This window comes from Hippopotamus amphibius, chromosome 6, assembly GCF_030028045.1.
Source record: "Hippopotamus amphibius kiboko isolate mHipAmp2 chromosome 6, mHipAmp2.hap2, whole genome shotgun sequence".
NCBI lineage: Eukaryota > Metazoa > Chordata > Mammalia > Artiodactyla > Hippopotamidae > Hippopotamus > Hippopotamus amphibius.
Window position 1 is genome coordinate 41546271 of NC_080191.1, and position 22179 is coordinate 41568449.

General features: G+C 35.2%; 1 protein-coding gene across 18 annotated transcripts in view; it reads right to left on the reverse strand.

The window, feature by feature from the left end:
* The window catches only part of AHI1 (Abelson helper integration site 1), a 209768-nt gene that overhangs the window by 123998 nt on the left and 63591 nt on the right, over positions 1 to 22179 (reverse strand). For all 18 annotated transcript variants that reach the window (XR_009054263.1, XR_009054264.1, XR_009054262.1 and 15 more), the window contains 2 exons: positions 13609 to 13805; positions 9582 to 9608 (listed from right to left, as the gene is read on the reverse strand). Coding sequence is in view for 11 of the 18 variants with exons in the window: in XM_057738527.1 (XP_057594510.1) it covers positions 9582 to 9608; positions 13609 to 13805 (224 nt within the window). In the remaining 7 variants the exon portion in view is untranslated. The remainder of the gene's footprint in view (positions 1 to 9581; positions 9609 to 13608; positions 13806 to 22179) is intronic.

Genomic DNA, 22179 nt, shown 5'->3' on the forward strand with positions numbered 1-22179 from the left:
CCAGAGAGCTGGTTCAGGGTGAGGAAAATTGTTGCCAATAAGGTGACGGACTGAGAGGATGGGAGAGAAGAGGTCCCCTGCGAGGAGTGCCCGCCCCTGAGAACTGCCCAGCCATGATGGCGGCTGGAGGCTGCGGACTCGGGTGGGGGGGAGGAGCCACATGCGTAGCCTCTCTCTCTCTTTTGGCAGCTGCAGCGGGCAGTGGAGAGACGCCCTGTGGGCCACCTAAGGCACTCAGGGATAACAAGGACCCTCAGGCACTCAGGCAGGGCTAGATTAAAACCCCTTGGAATGTCAGCAGCAGGGAGGCTGCTGAGAAGAAAAAAAAAAAACAAAAAAAAAACCCGAGAGAGGCCCAACTCTGAGACTTTCTGTTTACACCTGAGCCACCGGCATCCCTCTGCAACAGGCACCTCCATGCCCCACTGAAACAACAGTGCGCCACTGCTCACTCACTCCCAGGGGAAAGAGCCACTATTGTACCCTCTCCCTCCCCACACACCGACGCTTACAGACGAACAATAAAGGAACCTCTGCTGGTCACAGAATAATGCAAAAAAAACCCAAGGCGAGGAGAAGGACACTTACAGCTGAGACTCTAAGGAAACAGAAATATTAGTATCAACTCTATTAAACTGGCCCATTCTGGGATCAGTTCTGGATTTTTTTTTTCCTTTATTAATTATGATCTTAGTCCTAAGGGATCTACAAGTTTTATAACATAATGTTTTTAATGATATTTTTTATTCTATTTTTATTTTTTTGCCTTTTTATATACTTCTATTTCTAGCTAAGTTTTTGGTAGTACGGACAATATATCTCTCATACCTTCCTTTCATCCCCATCTTTTATACATTTCTATTCCTTTCTTTTTATTTGCATATTTCCAATCACACTACGCTCTTCTGTTTCCCTGTCTTCCATCCATTTTTAGTTTATTTTATCTTAACATACTTATAAGCAACACTACTGATCTGCTCAGACTTCTTGCTCTATTCTCCAGATGACGCATCACCTTGGTATTTAATATCAGGTTTTTGTCTTTATCTTAGTTCTTAGTATAATTGTCTAATTTCATTCTGAGAATCTCCATTCTGTCTGGTGGTACTCTAGCTCTTTTTTATATTTGATCCTAGCTTACAAAATCTCCCTGGATTAGTGTTTGTATGTGTAAGGTGGTGTTTGTTTGTTTGTTTTTGCTTTTGTTTCTGTTTTGTTCTGTTTTGGTTGTCAATTTCTGTTGGGTTTCTCTTTGAATATCTGATAGCATACTGGGGTTCTTCTGTTAGGTCTTTCCAGAGCCTTATGTCCTAATGGATTCAGTAATTGTGTGTCTTATACATGTACGTGTTTCCTAGACTTAATATTTGTTTAACCCAACACTGGAACATTAGTCTGAGGCTTGGACAATCTTCTATAAACACCTCTATCACTGGGACAAGCAACCCCAAAAGTTTGGACTACCATGAGGAAACAAAGAAACACCATGCAGGCAAAGGAGCAGGAAAAAAACCCACAAGACCAAATCAATGAAGAGGAAATAGGAAAAATGCCTGAAAAAGAATTTAGAGTAATGATAGTAAAAATGATAAAAAATCTAGATAACAAAATAGAGAAAGTACAAGAAACAGTTCATAAGAACTCAGAAAAACAAACAGCAATGGATAACAAAATAACTGAAATTAAAAATACTCTAGATGCTATAACCAGCAGAATGACTGAGGAAAAAGAACAAATAAGTGAGTTGGAAGATAGAATGGGGGAAATAACTGCCACAGAGCAGGAAAAAGAAAAAAGAATAAAAAGAATAGAAGACAGTCTCAGAGACCTCAGTGATAACATTAAGCGTACCAACATTCAAATTATAGGCATCCCAGAAGAAGAAGAAAACAAGAAAGGGTCTGAGAAAATAGTTGAAGAGGTTATAGTGGAGAACTTCCCCAACATGGGAAAGGAAATAATTCACCAAGTCCAAGAAGCACAGAGAGTCCCATACAGAATAAACCCAAGGAGAAATACACCAAGGCACATATTAATCAAACTAACGACAATTAAACACAAAGAAAAAATATTAAAAGCAGCAAGAGAAAAGCAACAAATAACATATAAGGGAAAACCCATAAGGATAAGAGCTAACCTTTCTACAGACACTGCAGGCCAGAAGGGAATGGCAGGATATACTGAAAGCCCTGAAAGAGAGAAACCCACAGCCAAGAATACTCTACCCAGCAAGAATCTCATTCAGATTTGAGGGAGAAATCAAAAGCTTTCCAGACAAGCAAAAGTTAAGAGAATTCAGCACCACCAAACCAGCCTTACAACAAGTGCTAAAGGAACTTCTCTAAGTAGGACACACAAGAAAAGGAAAACACCTACAAATACAAACCCAAAACAATTAAGAAAATAGTAATAGAAGCACACAAGTCAATAATCACCTTAAATGTAAATGGATTAAATGCTCCAACCAAAAGACACAGACTGGCTGAATGGATACAAAAACAAGACCCTTCTATATGCTGCCTACAAGAAACCCACTTCAGACCAAGGGACTCACATAGACTAAAAGTAAAGGGATGGAAAAAGATATTCCATGCAAATGGAAGTCAAAAGAAAGCTGGAGTAGCAATACTCATATCAGACAAATTAGACTTGAAAGTAAAGACTATCAAAAGAGACAAGGAAGGACACTACATAATGATCAAGGGATCCATCCAAGAAGAACATATGGTAAATATCTATGCCCCCAACATAGGAGCACCTCAATACATAAGGCAAATGCTAACAGCCATAAAAGGGGACATTAACAGTAACACAATAATAGTGGGAGACTTGAACACCCCACTTACATCAATGGACAGATCATCCAAACAGAAAATAAATAAAGACACACAAGCTTTAAATGACACATTAGACCATCTCCACTTAGTTGATATTTATAGGACATTCCACCCAAAAACGACAGAATACACTTTCTTCTCAAGTGCACACGGAACATTTTCTAGGATAGATCACATCTTGGGTCACAAATCAAACCTCAGCAAATTCAAGAAAATTGAAATCATATTAAGCATCTTCTCAGACCACAACGCCATAAGACTAGATATAGATTACAGGAAAAAAAATGCAAAAAATACAAACACATGGAGGCTAAACAATTCACTATTAAACAACCAGGGAATCACTAAAGAAATCAAAGAGGAAATCAAAAAATATCTAGAAACAAATGACAATGAAAACACAACAACCCAAAACCTATGGGATGCAGCAAAAGCAGTTCTAAGAGGGAAGTTTATAGCAAAACAGTCCTACCTTAAGAAACAAGAAAAATATCAAATAAACAACCTAACCTTACACCTAAAACAATTAGAAAAAGAAGAACAAAGAAACCCTAAAGTGAGCAGAAGGAAAGAAATCATAAAGATCAGAGCAGAAATAAATGAAAAAGAAAGGAAGGAAACAATAGCAAAAATTAATAAAACTAAAAGCTGGTTCTTTGAGAAGATTAACAAAATTGATAAACCATTAGCCAGACTCATCAAGAAAAAAAGGGAGAAGATGCAAATCAACAGAATGAGAAATGAAAAAGGAGAAGTCACAACGGACACCTCAGAAATACAAAACATCATTAGAGACTGCTACAAGCAACTATATGCCAATAAATTGGAGAACCTGGAAGAAATGGATACATTCTTAGAAAAATACAATCTTCCAAGACTGAACCAGGAAGAAATAGAAACCATGAACAGACCAATCACAAGTACGGAAATTGAGGAAGTGATTAAAAATCTCCCAACACACAAAAGCCCAGGCCCAGATGGGTTCATGGGCGAATTCTATCAAACATTTCGAGAAGAGCTAACACCTATCCTTCTCAAACTCTTCCAAAATATTGCAGAAGGCGGAACACTCCCAAACTCATTCTATGAGGCCACCATCACCCTGATACCAAAACCAGGCAAAGATGTCACAAAAAAAGAAAACTACAGACCAATATCACTGATGAATATAGATGCAAAAATCCTCAACAAAATACTAGCTAACAGAATCCAACAGCACATTAAAAAGATCATACACCATGATCAAGTGGGGTTTATCCCTGGGATGCAAGGATTCTTCAATATACGCAAATCAATCAACGTGATACATCATATCAACAAATTGAAGGATAAAAACCATATGATCATCTCAATAGATGCAGAAAAAGCTTTTGACAACATTCAACATCCATTAATGAAAAAAGCTCTCCAGAAAATGGGCACAGAAGGAAATTACCTCAACATAATAAAAGCCATATATGAAAAACCAACAGCCAAGATTGTTCTGAATGGGGAAAAACTGAAAGCATTCCCTCTAAGAACAGGAACAAGACAAGGGTGCTCACTCTCATCATTATTATTCAACATAGTTTTGGAAGTTTTAGCCACAGCAATCAGAGAAGAAAATGAAATAAAAGGAATCCAAATTGGAAGAGAAGAAGTAAAATTGTCACTCTTTGCAGATGACATGATATTATATAGAGAAAACCCTAAAGACTCTACCAGAAAACTGCTAGCACTAATTGATGAGTTTAGTAAAGTAGCAGGATACAAAATTAATACACAGAAATCTCTGGCATTCCTATACACTAACAACGGAAGAGCAGAACGAGAAATTAAGGAAACTCTCCCATTTACCACTAACAAAAAGAATAAAATACCTAGGAATAAACCTGCCTAAGGAGGCAAAAGATCTATATGCAGAAAACTTTAAGACATTGATGAAAGAAATCAAAGATGACACAAACAGATGGAGGGACATACCATGTTCCTGGATTGGAAGAATCAACATCGTGAAAATGACTGTACTACCCAAGGCAATTTACAGATTCAGTGCAATCCTGATCAAATTACCAATGGCGTTTTTCACAGAACTAGAGCAAGAAATCTTACGATTTGTATGGAAACACAAAAGACCCAGAATAGCCAAAGCAATCTTGAGAAGGAAAAATGGAGTTGGTGGAATCAGGCTTCCTGACTTCAAACTATACTACAAGGCCATAGTGATCAAGACAGTATGGTACTGGCACAAAAATAGAAAGGAAAATCAATGGAATAGAATAGAGAACTCAGAGGTAAGCCCAAACACACATGGGCACCTTATCTTTGACAAAGGAGGCATGAATATACAATGGAAAAAAGACAGCCTCTTCAATAAGTGGTGTTGGGAATATTGGACAGCTACATGTAAAAGAATGAAATTAGAAACACTTCCTAACACCATACACAAAAATAAACTCTAAATGGATTAAAGACCTACATGGAAGGCCAGACACTATAAAACTCCTAGAGGAAAACATAGGCAGAACACTCTATGACATCCATCAAAACAAGATCCTTTTTGACCCACCTCCTAGAATCATGGAAATAAAACCAAGAATAAACAAATGGGACCTCATGAAACTTAAAAGCTTTTGCACAGCAAAAGAAACCATAAGCAAGACTAGAAGGCAACCCTCAGAATGGGAAAAAATAGTTGCCTATGAAACAACGGACAAAGGATTAACCTCCAAAACATACAAGCAGCTCATGCAGCTTAATGCTAAAAAAGCAAATAACCCAATCCACAAATGGGCGGAAGACCTAAATAGATGTTTCTCCAAAGAAGACATACAGATGGCCAACAAACACAGGAAAAGATGTTCAACATCACTCATCATCAGAGAAATGCAAGTCAAAGCCACAATGAGGTATCACCTCACACCAATCAGAATGGCCATCATCACAAAGTCTGGAAACCACAAATGTTGGGGAGGGTGTGGAGAAAAGGGAACTGTTCTGCACTGTTGCTGGGAATGTAAGTTGGTACAGCCACTATGGAAAACAGTTTGGAGGTTCCTTAAAAAACTAAAAATAGAACTACCATATGATCCAGTAATCCCACTCCTGGGCATATACCCAGAGAAAACCATAATCCCCAAAGAAACATGTGCCATAATGTTCATTGCAGCACTATTTACAATAGCCAGGACATGGAAGCAACCTAAATGCCCATCAACAAATGAATGGATAAAGAAGATGTGGCATATATATACAATGGAATATTACTCAGCTATGAAAAGGAATGAGATGGAGCTATATGTAATGAGGTGGATAGACCTAGAGACTGTCATACAGAGTGAAGTAAGTCAGAAAGAGAAAGACAAATATTGTATGCTAACATATATACGGAATCTAAAAATGGTACTGATGAACTCAGTGACAAGACAAGAACAAGGACGCAGATGCAGAGAATGGACTGGAGAACTCGAGGTTTGGGGGGACGCGGGGTAAAGGGGAAGCTGAGACGAAGTGAGGGAGTAGCACAGACATATATATACTACCAACTGTAAAATAGATAGCCAGTGGGAAGTTGCTGTATAACAAAGGGAGTTCAACTTGAGGATGAATGATGCCTAGAGGACTGGGACGGGGAGGGTGGGAGGAAGTCGAGGGAGGGAGGGAATACGGGGATGTGTGTATAAAAACAGATGATTGAACTTGGTGTACCCCCCCAAATAAATAAATAAATAAATAAATAAATAAACAAAACAAAGTGTAATAAACAAACAAAAAAAAGAGTAAAGTCTTTTGACAACAGTGCAAAGACCATTCAATAAGGAAAGAATAGTCTTTTCAATAAATCGTGCTGGGACAACTAGATAGCCATATGCAAATGGAATAAAATTAGACCTTTACATCACATCTTATTAAAAAAAATTAACTCAAAATAATCACAGACCTAAATATGAGTTAAAAATATAAAAGTCCTAGAAAACAGAGAAGCAAATCTCTGGAACGTTGGGTTAGGCAACGGTTTCTTATATATGACATTAAAAGCACAAGTGATGAGAAAAAATAAACTTAACTTCATAAAAGTTAAAGCTTTTTTGTTTTAAAGAATACCGTCAAGAAAGTGAAAGGGTAACCCACAAAATGGGATAAAAGATTTGCAAATCATCTATTTGACAAGAGACTTGTATCTAGAATATATAAAGAACTCTTAAAGTGAACAATAAAGAGAAATAATTTTTTTAAAGAACAGGTAAAGGACACTTCTCCAAAGAAGATATAAAAATGGTGCATCAAAAATTCTCAACATCATTAGTCATTAAGAAAATGCAAATCAAAATCACAATGAAATGCCCCTTCCCATCCACTAGGATGGCTATAAAAAAAACAGACAGAAAATAACAAGTATTGGCAAAGATGAGGAGGAACTGGAACCATTGCTAGTGGGATTCTAAAACGGTGCAGCCACACTGGAAAACAGTTGGTAGTTTCTTAAAATGTTAAACATAGAGTTATCATAGGACCCAACAATTTCACTCTTAGATATATATACCCCAGAGAAATAAAAATGTGCCCACACAAAAACTTGCACACACATGTTCATAGTAACATTCTTCCTAATTGCCAAAAGTACAAACAACACAGATGTCCATAAACTGATGAACGGATAAACAAAATGCAATAGATTTATACTATGGAATTTTATCTGACAATGAAAAGTAGTACTCATATGTACTACAAATGGAGGACCCATGAAAACATTATTCTAAGCTACAGAAGCCAGTAACAAATGATCACATGTTCTATGATTCCACATATATAAAATGTCCAGAACAGGCAAATCTAGGGAGACAGAAAGTATATTAGTGGTTACCAGAAGTTTGAGTGCTCTGTGTGTGTGTGTGTGTGTGTGTGTGTGTGTGTGTGTGCGCGCGCGCACGCGCGCACGTGCGTGCGCGCACTTGCGTGCGTGTCCCTACCCAGAGATGGAGAATGACTGCTAAGAGGCATGGGGTTTCTTTTTGGAGAGAATGAAAAAGCTCCAGACGGGAGTGATGGCTGCATAACTCTGTGTACATGATAAAAACCGATGAACTGCACAATTTAAAAGGGTGAACATTATGGTATTATGTGTGTTATATCTCAATAAAACTGTCATAAAAAAGAAAATAACTAAAGACACTAGCAGGTTAATCTTTCCAGGCCTTGATTAATTTCCAAAAATGTCATACTTTCAATGACCATTTATTCTACTTTTAAGTACTAGGAATACAAAGATGAATGACATGAACCTCCACCCTCAGGAAGTTTCCAGATTAGCAGAGGACATTCTCCATAGAGCCTTGCCAAATATGTGCAGAACACTTTACTCTTTGAACATTCAGACAGCATTACAAAAGAGGAGAACATAATATACTTGTTAAAATAAAGAGAAATAGCTCTGAACTGCTAATCAAGAGGATAAACTATTTTTGACTGCAGTTTTCTATACTATATGTACTTAAGAAGATTTAGTAATCTTGGAGCTACAATCATACACCAATCATTGCTAATCAGGAACAAGTTTCCTGAACATCTGCGGCCCAAGTAAGAATATAGCTTGTTCTCTTTTCTTCCCCCATCTTCCTTCCCCTTGTCTGTATTCTATTTCCTGTTGACTTGTGATAATTAGGTAAAAAAGTGATGGGTCCTGACTGATACTGGACAGCTCAGTGATGGGATAAGCCCAGTGTTTTCTGAGACATTTCCTCCATAAGATGCCCCATGTGGAATGAGACAATAGCCTACTTACTACTATTCCAAGCACCTGACACATGGTAAGAGGTGTATACTGAGTAAAAACAGTATTTCCATTGTGCTGACATTATATAAATCAGTCTTTGAACATACTAATACCACTTTAATTCTTTTCCTTCTGGAGATCTCACCTTTCACTCTGTGACATATATAATCATATTTGATAAATAAACAGATGTCTAATTATTCAACTGAATTTTGGGAATGGACAGAAGAGAGTAAGAGGGAAGGACAAACATTGGTGTTATTCCAACTCTTTAGAATAAAACTCATTTTCTTGAAAATTGAGTTAAAGATTGTACATAAAATAACCTTGCTTGTAAAAAGAAGAAAGCTGCTGGGTTGATAGCATCCCAGATACAATTTAGTTGAAATTGTTTAATAGTCAAGAGCCTTTTTATATACCTCCATTTTCAGACCAACTTTGGGGTCTTGGGCAAATCACTTAACCTCTCTCAGCCTCAGTTTCCCCCCTTCTAAAACTGGAATAACAATAATATCTAATTTGTCTCTCGGGATTGTTATACAGTTAAATGGGAAAGGAAGTATGAAATCTGGTATAAATCATCCAGATCATTATCCACACAATATAGCACTGCTGTTAACGTGCAGCTTACATTCATTTCAAGGCTCATACGCCTTACTTGGAATTCACCCATTGGAATTGTATTGCTGTCTCTTACCTATAAAGTAGCATATAATATTCTTCCTCAGAGATGGAAATGATCTTGCTGGCCTTTTACTGAAAGTATATCCCAATCACTGAATACTCTTAAATCTTCAAAAATATGAAGCTACTTGCTAAATTCTCAGATTCCAGTATTATGATTCCTTGACAAATTCAAGCTCAAATGCAAAAGATACATAGCAGATGAACTTTTGTAAAAGTTCTATTAAAACTATGACTGGTACATTTCAGTTCTTCGGTGCATCACAATGAAAACTGAAGTTATCTTTCTAGTAATAAAAGTCACTCACCTTTGCAGCACAGGCTCGTATCACCTCCTAAAAGAAATACAATAAAATAAGTAAAGAAATAGTTATAATTTCATTTTAATAAAATATCAACTCTTTTAAACACATTCAGCTATTAATCTTTTAATAACCAAAACCAACATTTGGGAGAGTGTTTTTTTATCTATCACCTGCAGGTGTCACTCTGCCCTATTTCCAATGAGCAGGAAAGAGTGTAAATTAAAGAGAGTCAATGACATGACTTTGGTATATCTAACCTGCCAAAGCAAAAGGCACCAACATAGATACACTACCAAATGTAAAACAGACAGCTAGTGGGAAGTTGCTGCGTAACACAGGGAGAAAAACTCGATGATGGGTGATGACTTAGAGGGCCAGGATAGGGAGGGTGGGAAGGAGTCGCGGGAGGGAGGGGGATATGAGGATATATGTATAAATACAACTGATTCACTTTGGTGTACCTCAAAAACTGGCAAGAGTATAAAGCAACTATATTCCAATAAAGAGCTTTAAAAAAAAAAAGGCACTGACAAAACAAGACTCTGGAGGGCCTACAGGCAACTGCCTCAAGAGAAATCTGTCTCTTCAACAAACTTAGCATAAACACTGAAATTCTGTACTGGGACACTAACTTATCTAAAAGACACTCTGAACTACAGTATATAATTATCTCTATAAATAACAATACCTTTACATATAATTCTCGTATTAATAATTTACTTCAGAGGAAATCTAATAATAAACACTTTCGAAGAGTAAAGTATATGACTGGAGGAGCTACAGAAAGGAACTGCCTACAACTAGCTCATGAGATAAGACCAAGAAAAAGTCACTTTTGAAAAAGAAATTAGTCAGTCAACATAAAATAGATCACTTGAAAATTTGCCGCTAAGAGACATAAATAATACTCTAGTCCAATTAAGCTTAACCAGCATGTATCATCAGCCTAGTACAGAATTAGAGAAAAATGCTAACAATTAATGTGGAGTTTAGAAAAAAAGAGAACTGAAAAAGGTCTTTTTTTTTTTTTTTTTAAATCCAGAAATTTCTAAGGGACATACACTACATCTTAAGTAATTTCAATCACTTAAAGGAGACAGTAAAACTGACTGTGGACATGAGATTCTGATTGCCTGGACTGAATCTCAGCTCCAATGTTTCCATTTGTGTGACCCTGACAATACTGCTTGATCTCTGTAAGCCTCAACTTCATCTTCTATAAAATGGGGATAATACTAGCATCCATATTATAGGATGGTTTTGAGGATTAAATACAGTGAACATGTAAAACACTTAGCATAGTACCAGGACTTCATTATGTCAGTTCCTACTCATAATTAAACAGATGTTAATTATCACCAATTATTATAAGGTAAAATCTCCTGTGGGAGATATTTAAAGAAAGAGAAAATTAATTTTTTTTTCAAAATTGGCATAAAACATTCCAAAGCCCATTCAATCCCTATTCCTATGACTTTGCTTAACAATCAACTCTGTGATCACTGACCTAGATATCAGGTTAATTTTTTAAGAGGGCGAGTGGTCTTGAGTGCTCAGGCAGCTGGAGAGATACCTTTCATTACGTTTAAGTTTATAAATCAACTTTTTGTGGGACTGCTTACTCTTACCAGGTACCACAGATTCTGAGCAGCTCTGGATACACTGTTAAGACCAAATTTCTGGGTTTGAAACCTTAGAATGAGTTGTGTCACTGCTCTCAAGATACTGTCTACCTGTGAGGTCTTATCTGGGTTGCAGAGCCTTCTAGGTCTTGCTGCAGCAGTAGCACAGAGTCAGCTCTGTTAAGTATGAAACAGTTAAATGAGTTTTATTATGAGTAAATGATAAAGCTACCAAGAACAGGAAATTATCTATTTTTGGCATCCTTTACTCATTCGTGAGTAAACACCTATGAAATACCTGCGGAACTGAATTTATTATGCAATTCACACACGCAAATCACACCCTAAACCTGAACTATATTTTATTAGAAAAACTTTCCTTTTGTGGTTACATGGAAAGGAATATCTCCCAAGATACAGTCTGCTACAATATGGAAGTAATACAGTCTTCTCTACTAGACTTCTACATAGATGACCAGTGACAGAGCCTTTTATAGACTAAGTTAACAAACCTAACAGAAAAAGAATTTAGGGTCTACCAAAACACAGTTCAGGAAACAAGAGAAAAGGCATCATGACAAATGGAGGGAATACAGTCAACCTAAATGCTTGCAAGATAGAAAAAAAATGGAGTTTCCATGGGAACAAAGATGACATTTTGTTTTGATTCCCATACATACTCATACTTTCTGAGACATTTGAAAAAATAGTTCAGAGAGTTCTCTTAACACGGGAAATATATGGTTTTTCAAAAACCACAGCAAGTAGACAAAGCTTTCATTTCCAAAGGCAGCCTCAATCTACCTCAATCCTAAAGTGTACATACTCCCTAAATAATTTTTAAAAGGAAAAGTTTAGTAAAAGTTAAATAAATTAATGATTTTAAGAGAAACAAGTTTTTCTCTTATAATAAATAATCAATTTACTTCCCATTGCCTTTGATTTCATATCTTAAAAAATATTTTTCTGATTTTATTTTTCCTCTACATCTACTTTTATTTGTTTTTACATCCTTTCATTTATCTGAGGATGACAGCTATAAAAGATGATGCAGGAGAGAAGCTACAAGACCAAGGTGATTCCAGGATAAGTTGTACAGTGTAAAGATTGATAGAATGTAGGAAACTTGTTATATATATATATCTATCTGTGATTTGCTCTTAAGTCCGTAGATGAAATTCTGCCATGCAAGATTTTAGACAAGGGCCACTTTTTTTTCCCTAGTGAATAAATATTTTTCTCTGATTTTTAAAACTCCATTTATCTATTCATACTTCCTTTTAAAATTTGGAACACCATGCATTATTCAATTATTTTAAAATGTTAAAATATAAAGACTTACAACACTGAGATATTCATTTTTAGTCATATATATTCTAAAATTTATACTGAGCAATATAAAAAAGTTTCCCCCATATTCCAACTAAATCTAAACCTGTTGCCTGAGTGATCTGCACTCTGGTATACCTTACACTCTCTAACTTTCTAAGGAAAGAAAAGGACAGAGGAAAAAAGTACAGTCAGGACTAAAGATGTCTCAGTGTAGTTCCTCCTATGTTTGGTTTAAAACTGGTCAATATTCCTATCAGTGGAGGAGGGGAAGGGATGATATTCATTAAATGCCAAGCACTGTGCCAAAAGGGGAAACACAACAAGGAACAAGCCTGCAAAGTCCCTGTCTTCAAGTAGCTCAGGCTAATTCTCACTAAAAGAACTATTATGGTCAAAGAGCATAAGTATTTTTAAGAATGTTCAAGCTTTTCAATACATTTTACCACTTATCTTTGAGAGAGACTGTATACTAATTTATCACTACCAGAATACCACGTGACTTTTAACCAAGCATCCTCCTCCTCATTTTCATCATCTATTTTCCAGTTTTATAGGCAATATCTGGCTTCCGTGGCACTACTTTTCTTAGAAGTGAGATAGAACTTTAAAATACACTTATGAGACATTTGTACCTACTCTTTTTGGAAGTACATGTTTATTTCTTTCATCCATTTCTTTGTTGAAGTCTATTTTCTTAATTATTTAGTTCTTGCATATTAAGAAGGTTGTTCTATTTATATATTTTATGTAAATATTTTCCCAGATTGGTATTTGTTGTGTGTGTGCGTCTGCATGTTGTATATATGCATATATATACACATACACTTTAAAACACAGAAACAGGTCCTGGGTTGAGATATCAAGTCAGGAAAGCATAGCAGATTATCCTAAGGTCCGTTTGTTCGCTGCAGTTAATAATTTTAGAACAAGTACCAGAGAGGAGCTATAAAAGTATAAGAAGGCCTAGTTTTAGGTAACTACACTCAATTAATATCTATTGGAATGGCAATGTAAAACAGAATTGAAATGGTTTTAAAGTTTCAAACTTCTCAACTGCATAAAATAAGTTAACATACGGTGACAGAATCAATTCTCTGTTTCACTTGCTGCATCTTCATTGAAGAATTTTCAGTGGGGACATAGTCATCAATCTGAAAAGAGCCTTGATGAGGCAGCTTAGGGCAGGTGCATAAAGCGTCTTGACTTTGGTGTATTCCAGGTAATGGAAATGTTCCGTTGTAGCGTTTGAACATTTCAGCCTCGTGCTGGGCAACTGGAAAAATTAGTCCATAATTATTTCAGATCATCACAGCAAAAGCATAATGAAACAATTAAGCCATGATATTGTAGCATTAAATGAATGATCAGAAAGCGCATAATACGTTTTAAATACTGGGTAATAACAATACAACATGACTGAAAATGTGAAATTATACTGTAAACCATAAAGAAGGAAATATAAGTTCAGAGATAACTTCATTTCAGGAAGTATAATTGAGCCTTGAAGGCCGTACAGTGTCCTGGTCTGGAAAACATAACAAATTGAAATGGGACCCTAATTTTGAAGAGATGCATACAGAAAACACAATATAAAAAGTCAAAGGCATAATATAATAGAATTAAAGAAGATACAAAAACAAAAATAATTATTCGCAAACCCATCTCCTTAAAACAACTGTTTTCATATTTCCATATCCCTTCTAAACTTTATTCATATGTACATTTTATGTAAGATATCATAGTGTAAACACAAATGAACAGTTTTTCAATTTAAACGTAGATTTTTTCATATTTCTACAACTGTATAACTACCATTATAAATGCTTTACATTATCTCATCTAAAAAACCACCATAGTTTGTTTACGCATCCTCCTATTGCTAAATATTTACAATGTTTTCTGCTTTCCCTCATTATAGACCATGTGTAAGTACTTTCATAATTTATTTTTTAAAATAATTCTTTCTTTGGATTTAACACCCCAGAGTGTAATAGATGGCTCAAAGGGTGAACGTTTTTTGATGAAGATGATGATGACAAAGGTAGTAGCACCTGTTTTGTATTTTATGATTTTTAGGATGTTTTCACATACATTGTCTCATTTGATCATTTAAAATAAATGAATCTGAAAAATTTTAAATGCCTGTAAGTACAAAGGAGGAAAAATAGAAAGTAATCATTTAAAACAGTACTTCCTTGAGTATATAATTATATAATTTAAAAATCTACAAAAGAAAAAATTGACAATTTTGGACTTTATAAAAATTTCAAAGGTCTGTTCTTTAAAACTCTTAAGACAATTAGAAGAAAAGCCAAAGACTGGGAGAAATATTTGCAAATCATATATCTGATAGAGCATCACTTGTATACAGGAAACCTAACTCTCAAAATTCAATAATCAGAAAGCAAACAAGCCAATTTTACAAATGGGCAAAAGATGTGAACAGATAATTCACTGAAGAAGATATATGGATGGTAAATAAGCACATGAAAAGGTGCTTAACATCCTTAGTCATTAAGGATAGGCAAATTAAAACCACAGTGAAATGGCACTGCATACCTGCTACAATGGCTAAAATTGAAAAGACTGGCCATTTCAAATTTAGCAAGGATACGGAGGTACTGAAACACAGACTTCTAGTGGGAAGGTTAAGCAGTACAACCTCTTTATCTTTAGAGAACAGTTTGGCAGCCTCTTAAACATATGTCTGCAATGGGATCCAGCTCTTCTCCTTTCAGGAATTTATAAGAGAAATAAAAGCATATGTTTATACAAACACTTGTAGATCAACATTCATAGCATCTTTATTTGTAATAGCTAAAAAATGGATAAAACTCAAATGCCCATCAACAGGTGAGTGGAAAAACAAAGTGTGATATAGCAATAATAATAAAATAATACTCAGAAATAAAAAGGAACTATTGATAAACTCTAAAACACAGATAAACTTCAAAGTAATTATGCGTGAAAGAAGCCAGACAAAAAAAAGAGTACATGGTATATACTGTTTCACCCATATACAATTCTAGAAAATGCAAATTAATTCATAGTCTTTGCCTGTCAGGAGGGGGAGGTAGGGAGAGATGACCAAGGAGCACAAAGTAACTCTGGGGGATGATGGATATGTCTGTTATCTTGATTGAGGTGATAGTCTCACAAGTATATAAATATGTCTTGACTTATCAGGGTGTACACTTAAAATATATGCAGTTTATTGTATGTCAATTATACCGCAATAAAACTGCTCACAAAAAGTGAGAGGAGTTAATATTCAAAGAATCACCATAAAATCAATTAAAAATGAATAATCCAACAGAAAAATGGGCAAATGACCATTTCAGAAAATTCACAAAAAGAAACACAATATATTCAACCTCACTGATAATTAAAGAAGAAATAAGAGGAAAAAGGCAAATTAGAAAGTAATGCTTCTTTTATTGCTTGTTCAACTATTCCATTGTACCTCAAGATATGTTTTCCCAAGGAACAAACTGAGTAAGGGTAGCCGGGTATGTACTGAAGTGTTGTTTAAAATACTGAAAAACATACAACAGTGGAATTATGCAACAACAGTTGTTTAAATAAATTATTGTGTACTCATTTAATGAAAGGGATTTCAGCAACTAAAATTATGTATAGATGTATAATTACCATGATAGAAAATTGCTCCTAATATATTATTAATTGTAAGAAAAAAGTTTATAAAGCAATAAAATGAATACACAAAAGGATGATCACTTTTTTTTTTTTTTTAGTTATCAACCTTAGTTTCACTAAGCACGAATTTGAAATAGCACCTACAAAAAAATCTAGGTATTTGATCTTTATATTTATATACTACTTCATTGACATGTTTAAGTGAAGAATAATAGCTCACTGATAACTGGGGCTCTCTCCCTGCAGATCTTGATGGTGGTTAAGAACCAGGGGACACAACTGAGGGAGAAGACCTGCTTACAACTCACACTTGCAGTGATGCATATTCCTCAGTATCAATTACTATTCTTAGCTGGAAGTGTAGCTGTGTCTACATTTCGATTTTTGTGGGTTTGACTACTATTTTTCAGTATACAGTTTGGACTTCTTTTCACACTTAGAACATTTATTTACCTCAAATAAAAGACTGTTTAAAGAACAAAGAGAAACTGTGAAGCTGTAAAAGAAGAGTGCTCAACGGACTAGAGGTTTAACTTTAGTAGATGGGTCAGGGATGAATGAAGCAACACATAAAAATCACGTTCCATGATCTCTGCCTTACTTGCTTTTCAAAATTGTCCTCAACATTTTACTGAGTTTTGCTACTATGAATGGAAAGCAAAAGTGGGTTTAACTACTTAATGGCATTTTCTAACTCCCTATGTTTCTGTGCTTGCCAGATACACAACCACAATTTCACTTTAAGCCCCAAGTGGGTGAGTACACATTAGAAGCACAGAGGCTGATATAAGCAACAGTTGTATGGGAAAGTGGGACTTGGGTATTTATCGTACTCTTTTTGCTAAACTGTATTTTCTAAGTATTATGCTATGCTAAACATGTATTACTTTCCTTTTTTAAAAAAGGAATTTATTTAACTAGTAAAAAATAACAAAAGGCAATTGCCTAAATATTTATCTGTATATTTTTCCAGGTACTAAGATCCCTTTCAGAAAGGATAAAAATGGCCTAAATGGATGCAGAGGACGAAAATAAACCCCAAACAATTATGAATACTTGTTTCTGTTGTCCAAAAGGAATTTTCTATATAAAAGCCATCTGACTGGATTTTAAGGAGTCAAATTAACACCCTACTTTATCTTTAGCACCTCTAGTTCTGTGAAGACAGCCATAAAAAAAATCTGCAGAAATATTCATAAAGACTTAAGTTTCTCAGATACTACAAACAGAAGCTATCAAGTTCTTTCATTCTTCCCTGCCACCACCACTCTCCACCAATATCTATTGGTATAAGACCATACAGATTATTTCACTGTAAAATAAGTTATAATAGATGATTTCTGAAATTCCCTTAAGCTCTATGCTTCTAACATTTCAAAGGTTTCTATATCACTTTTATATAGGTCATGGTCAGACTACGATGTTGCAATTAGGTAACTGTATCTCTCCACTTAATCATTTTCTCTTCTTTGTGTTAATTTAACTTTGTATGTTTAAAACTTAGCTCTAACCAAACTAATAGGTTTAAAACTCACAGTTTTAATCTCATCCCTATCCTTTCATGACTCTTTGAGGAGTGCACTAGAGCAGGCTCTGGGAATACAAAGATACTCGCCCCTTCTTGGGGGTCTGAATTGGAGGTCAACAAGAAATTACTGTTAAAGTGGTACAGCAGTGCAATGAGAACACAGAGGTGGCAACTACACTGGCTTAAAGGAAATGTTTCCTTTCCTTCCTATATCCATCAAAATACTTCTCAATTTACCTACTATCACCTATAATTTGGGATTCTACGCTTTACCAAATTCCTTAAATGTTTTCATAACTCACACTCTTTCTTGATTTATACAGTAAGTTCAGTGCTTTTGTGTATGTTCTGGCCTTAAACAATTATAAAAAATAATGTGGTTTTCTCAGGAGATTTTTATCTTTATAGGAGGAAGAATGCAGGAAATAAGATATTTTAATCCTGTACCCTTTGCATTTGAAAAGAATACAAGGTTTGTAATTATTAAAACCTATGTGTACTTATGTGGTTGACTTTATAATAAAGTACAACTAAAAAACAGCATGGTCTTTCTCTTACACTATATTAACAGTAGTATTTCTTTCTGGTTCAACATTTAATGCCTTTGGTCAAGATCTGCTATTACACATACCCCTGTTCCTGTGTATAGTCATCTTACTGGATACCTAATTTACTTATAAATATTTCTATTTCTAATAATAATATGATTACTGTAAGCTGGTGGGTCTACTGCTCTAGTTTCCTAGCATTCAGCAGTTATGCAGCATCCTCCTTCTCTTCCTCTCACATCTGCTGTATGAAGAAAATTTCTGTGGTCTGAATGCTGTGTTCCCCTAAAATTCCTATGGTGAAATCCTAACCCCCCAGGTGATGGTATTAGGAGGTGGGGCCTCTGGGAGGTAATAGGTCATGAGAGCAGAGCCCTCATGAATGGGATTAGTGCCCTTATAAAAGAGACTCCAAAGAGCTCTCTTGTTCTTTCCATCATGTGAAGGTACAGCTGAAGGTGCTGTCTATGAACCAGAAAGTGAGCTTTCACTGGACACAGAATCAGTCAGTGCCTTGAGTTTGGACTTTCCAGACTTTAAAACTATGAGAAATAAATTTCTGTTGTTTATGAGCCATCTAGTCTCCGGTATTCTGTTATAGCAGTCCGAACTGACTAAGACTAAGGGCTTATAATTCTTTATTGTATTTCACTGGGCCTAACTTGTTCCTGCTTCAGTGAATCATAAGAAACTGTGTCGACGGATCAAAGAGTTCTACTGAGTAACACTTCAATTCTAGTAGCCTGTGTGTATTTCAGGGCCTGTTAATAATCATGCATTTCCTTGAAACATTTTATATGTCATGTAGAACTTCTAAAGTGTCCCTAATAAAACTGTTCAAAAAGCTACACGAGAGTGTAAAAGATTCATGTCTCATAACCAACCAAATGGGAGAGTGTCTACCATCACTCAGCAAATCTGTTAGCTGAACATCAAAATATAATAAACTATCTCCAAATCCCCTCAAGTATATGGATTGTACTTTTGTTGATTTCCTCTTCCAGTATCAATTATTACACATCATGCTAATCAACTGAAAGTGTGTGACATGTACACTGCTACAGAAAATAGCTAGGATTTCCCTACTGCAGCCTGCTTCATATGTCTTTGCTCTATGCTTTGCTTTCCAGTTTCATTTTATCCATTGATAGAACACTGAGATAAAATAGAACAGGTATTATTTTAATTTTTCAGGTGAAAAAACAGATATAGAAATGCTAAATTTTTTGACCAGGGTCAAACAGAAAGTGATGGCATTTCTGTCTAGAACCAAAATACTCTACTTCCTAATTCAGTCTTTCCCTTCACACTGCTGTCTATTTTGAACAGTACCACTTTTTCTTTTGGGGGGCACTTTAAAAAGCACCAATGTAAGCATAAGAAAATGCCTGGATGAGGAATTCAGGGCTCTGGTTTGTGCTTAAAACCATTAAGTTGACTACATTTTCCATATATCCTGAATCCTTGAATGACATAAGCTTTCAATCAGAGTATCCATCATGTGTGGACCATTAAAACAGATGCTTCAGGATATGACCAAGAAATAGGTAGCTTCAGTATGTCTTAAAATTTGGCATTTCGATCTCAATTTCTCCTACTGAGCTAATAATAGATATCTAAAACTCTAACCTACAATCAGTTATATATGTTACTGCTTAATCTTATCCAAGTATGAGGATTACAATATCTGTGTTTGTTTTTGAATCATTCATAATTAGTACTTCAAGAACACCATTAAATTATACCACAACTACGGTACTAAATTGACTTCAAGTAGACATTACCTTATTCCAAAAATATTGTAAAAGTAGTTACACTAAAATTTAATAATACATAATAAAGAAAAATCATATTTTGGACTATATAGAGAATACAATGGCTTAATGCATTATAATTACCTCCAACATTTGTAAAGCAGTGGACAAATTAATAATGATACTAGACAACCAAAGTTCCTTTTAATCTTAAGCAGTCTTCCTGAATATTAAAACTGAAAACAAACACTACATTTTACCATAGGTATATATGGCTACCTTCTTAAGTTACTTCATGAAATAGGAAATGCAAAGACTAAATAAGTAGCTGTGGTGGATAGACTAATGTTTTAAGAGCATGGGCTCTGGAGTCAGACAGCCTGGCAAGTGTTATCATTTTGCCAGTTGTGTGACCTTAGGCAAATTACTTCATTCTTCCTGTGCCTCAGTTTCATCTGCAAAACAGCGATAATAATGGCATCTCTCTTGTGGGGATTTGGGAGGACTATATAAGATAATGTATGAAAATGCTCACAAAAGTAGGGGATATTTACTAAATAAATAAGTAAATAAGTAAATAAATGCTTGACAGCATAAATACTTGATAAATGTTAGCTACTACTACCACCACTATTATTAGCCCCAAATTTACAAACTGTTCATGCCTTTCATTCTACATTTTTATAAAATGTAAGGGGAGAATGCTCTTCTACATGGGATTTTAAATTCTTATATATTTATTGTATTTATTGTACATCAGTAATATAACAGGTAGGATGTTAGACACAGGGCCTTGTAAACACCATGGGCTTTTTGTTACTCAGCAACCTATATAACAAAATCTTTATAGGAACGTAAAGGTACATATTGCCCTGAATTCTGATAAAATATGTCACAATGTGAAAAATAAGCCTATCAACAATGGCAATGCAGGTGATCATTAATAAATGTGAATTCTATAAATAAAATTATGTTTAGTGTCAATGGTAGATTGCTTTTCAGGTTAACGGAAATTCTCCCAGAGGTTTAATTAACTACTTAGGAAGCACAAAAGACTGGAAAAGAGCACAGTCCTGATTCCTTGGTTTCACAGCTCTGTTCAACTTGGCACACAATAGATGCTCAGTAAAGATTTGTTTTGCCTAAAACACTAGGACTGAAAAGCACTCAGAGTTAATACTGATTTAGAGGAGATACTGCCACCTAGTGAAAAATTAGGCTCATGACCTGGGGTTATAGTATAATGCTTAGAACTTCCCAAATTAAGACTTGATCCTACTTAAAATATGACATGTATATTCAAAATATGTCAGTATTCAGACTAGGTACCGGTAATAATAAGACAAGCCTCCAACTCTACTTCCCACAAAGTATAAATAATACAAAGAAATCACGTACTTCACAGAGAGGCAGAGACTAAATGATTTTGCAGAAAAAAAAGGTCTGCATATTAGACGATCAAAAGCTAATATTGCAGGAAATCTGCTAAAAAGGCAGCTTAGTGTAGCAAATGAGAGCATGGACTCCAAGTTCAGACTTCATGGATCCCAGTCCTGGCTCCCATAAAATGGGGATAATTATAACACCTATCTCATAAAATTATTGTGAAAACTTAAATAAATGTAATTTGTAAAGTGCTTAAAGTAGTACCAGGAACAGGGAAAATGCTTTGTAAGTATTAGACATAATTATCATTAAATGTAGAACAGTATCCTAGAGACTGACGTAGACAAGTATTGATTAATAACAGAACATTAATTGCTAAAGTCTAGCTTTATAAATTTAATTCAGTAGAAACCGTTTCTCTGACTAGTGCTCTGTTTTTATGGGAATCCTAAAAGTACATTATTTGTGGTACTCTGTGACTAAATTTTGTATTACTAGATGATTAACCCTTTCAACATCAGGCAAATAAAACTGCCTTCTGAAAGTAAAAATTGTATTTCTTACCAAAAAAAGCAAAAAGTCAGTAGAATGAAAGACCCGAAAGACCACAACCTGAACATATGCTTAACAGGGAAAGATGCTTGCTGACTCTTCACAGATTTTGCTAGAACTGAAAGATGGATGATACATTTAGCTACCACTGTGGTCTCATTCACAGCTTATTTAACTGATAAAAAAAATGAACTTGCTCCATTTTCCTTGAAAATTGCCTAA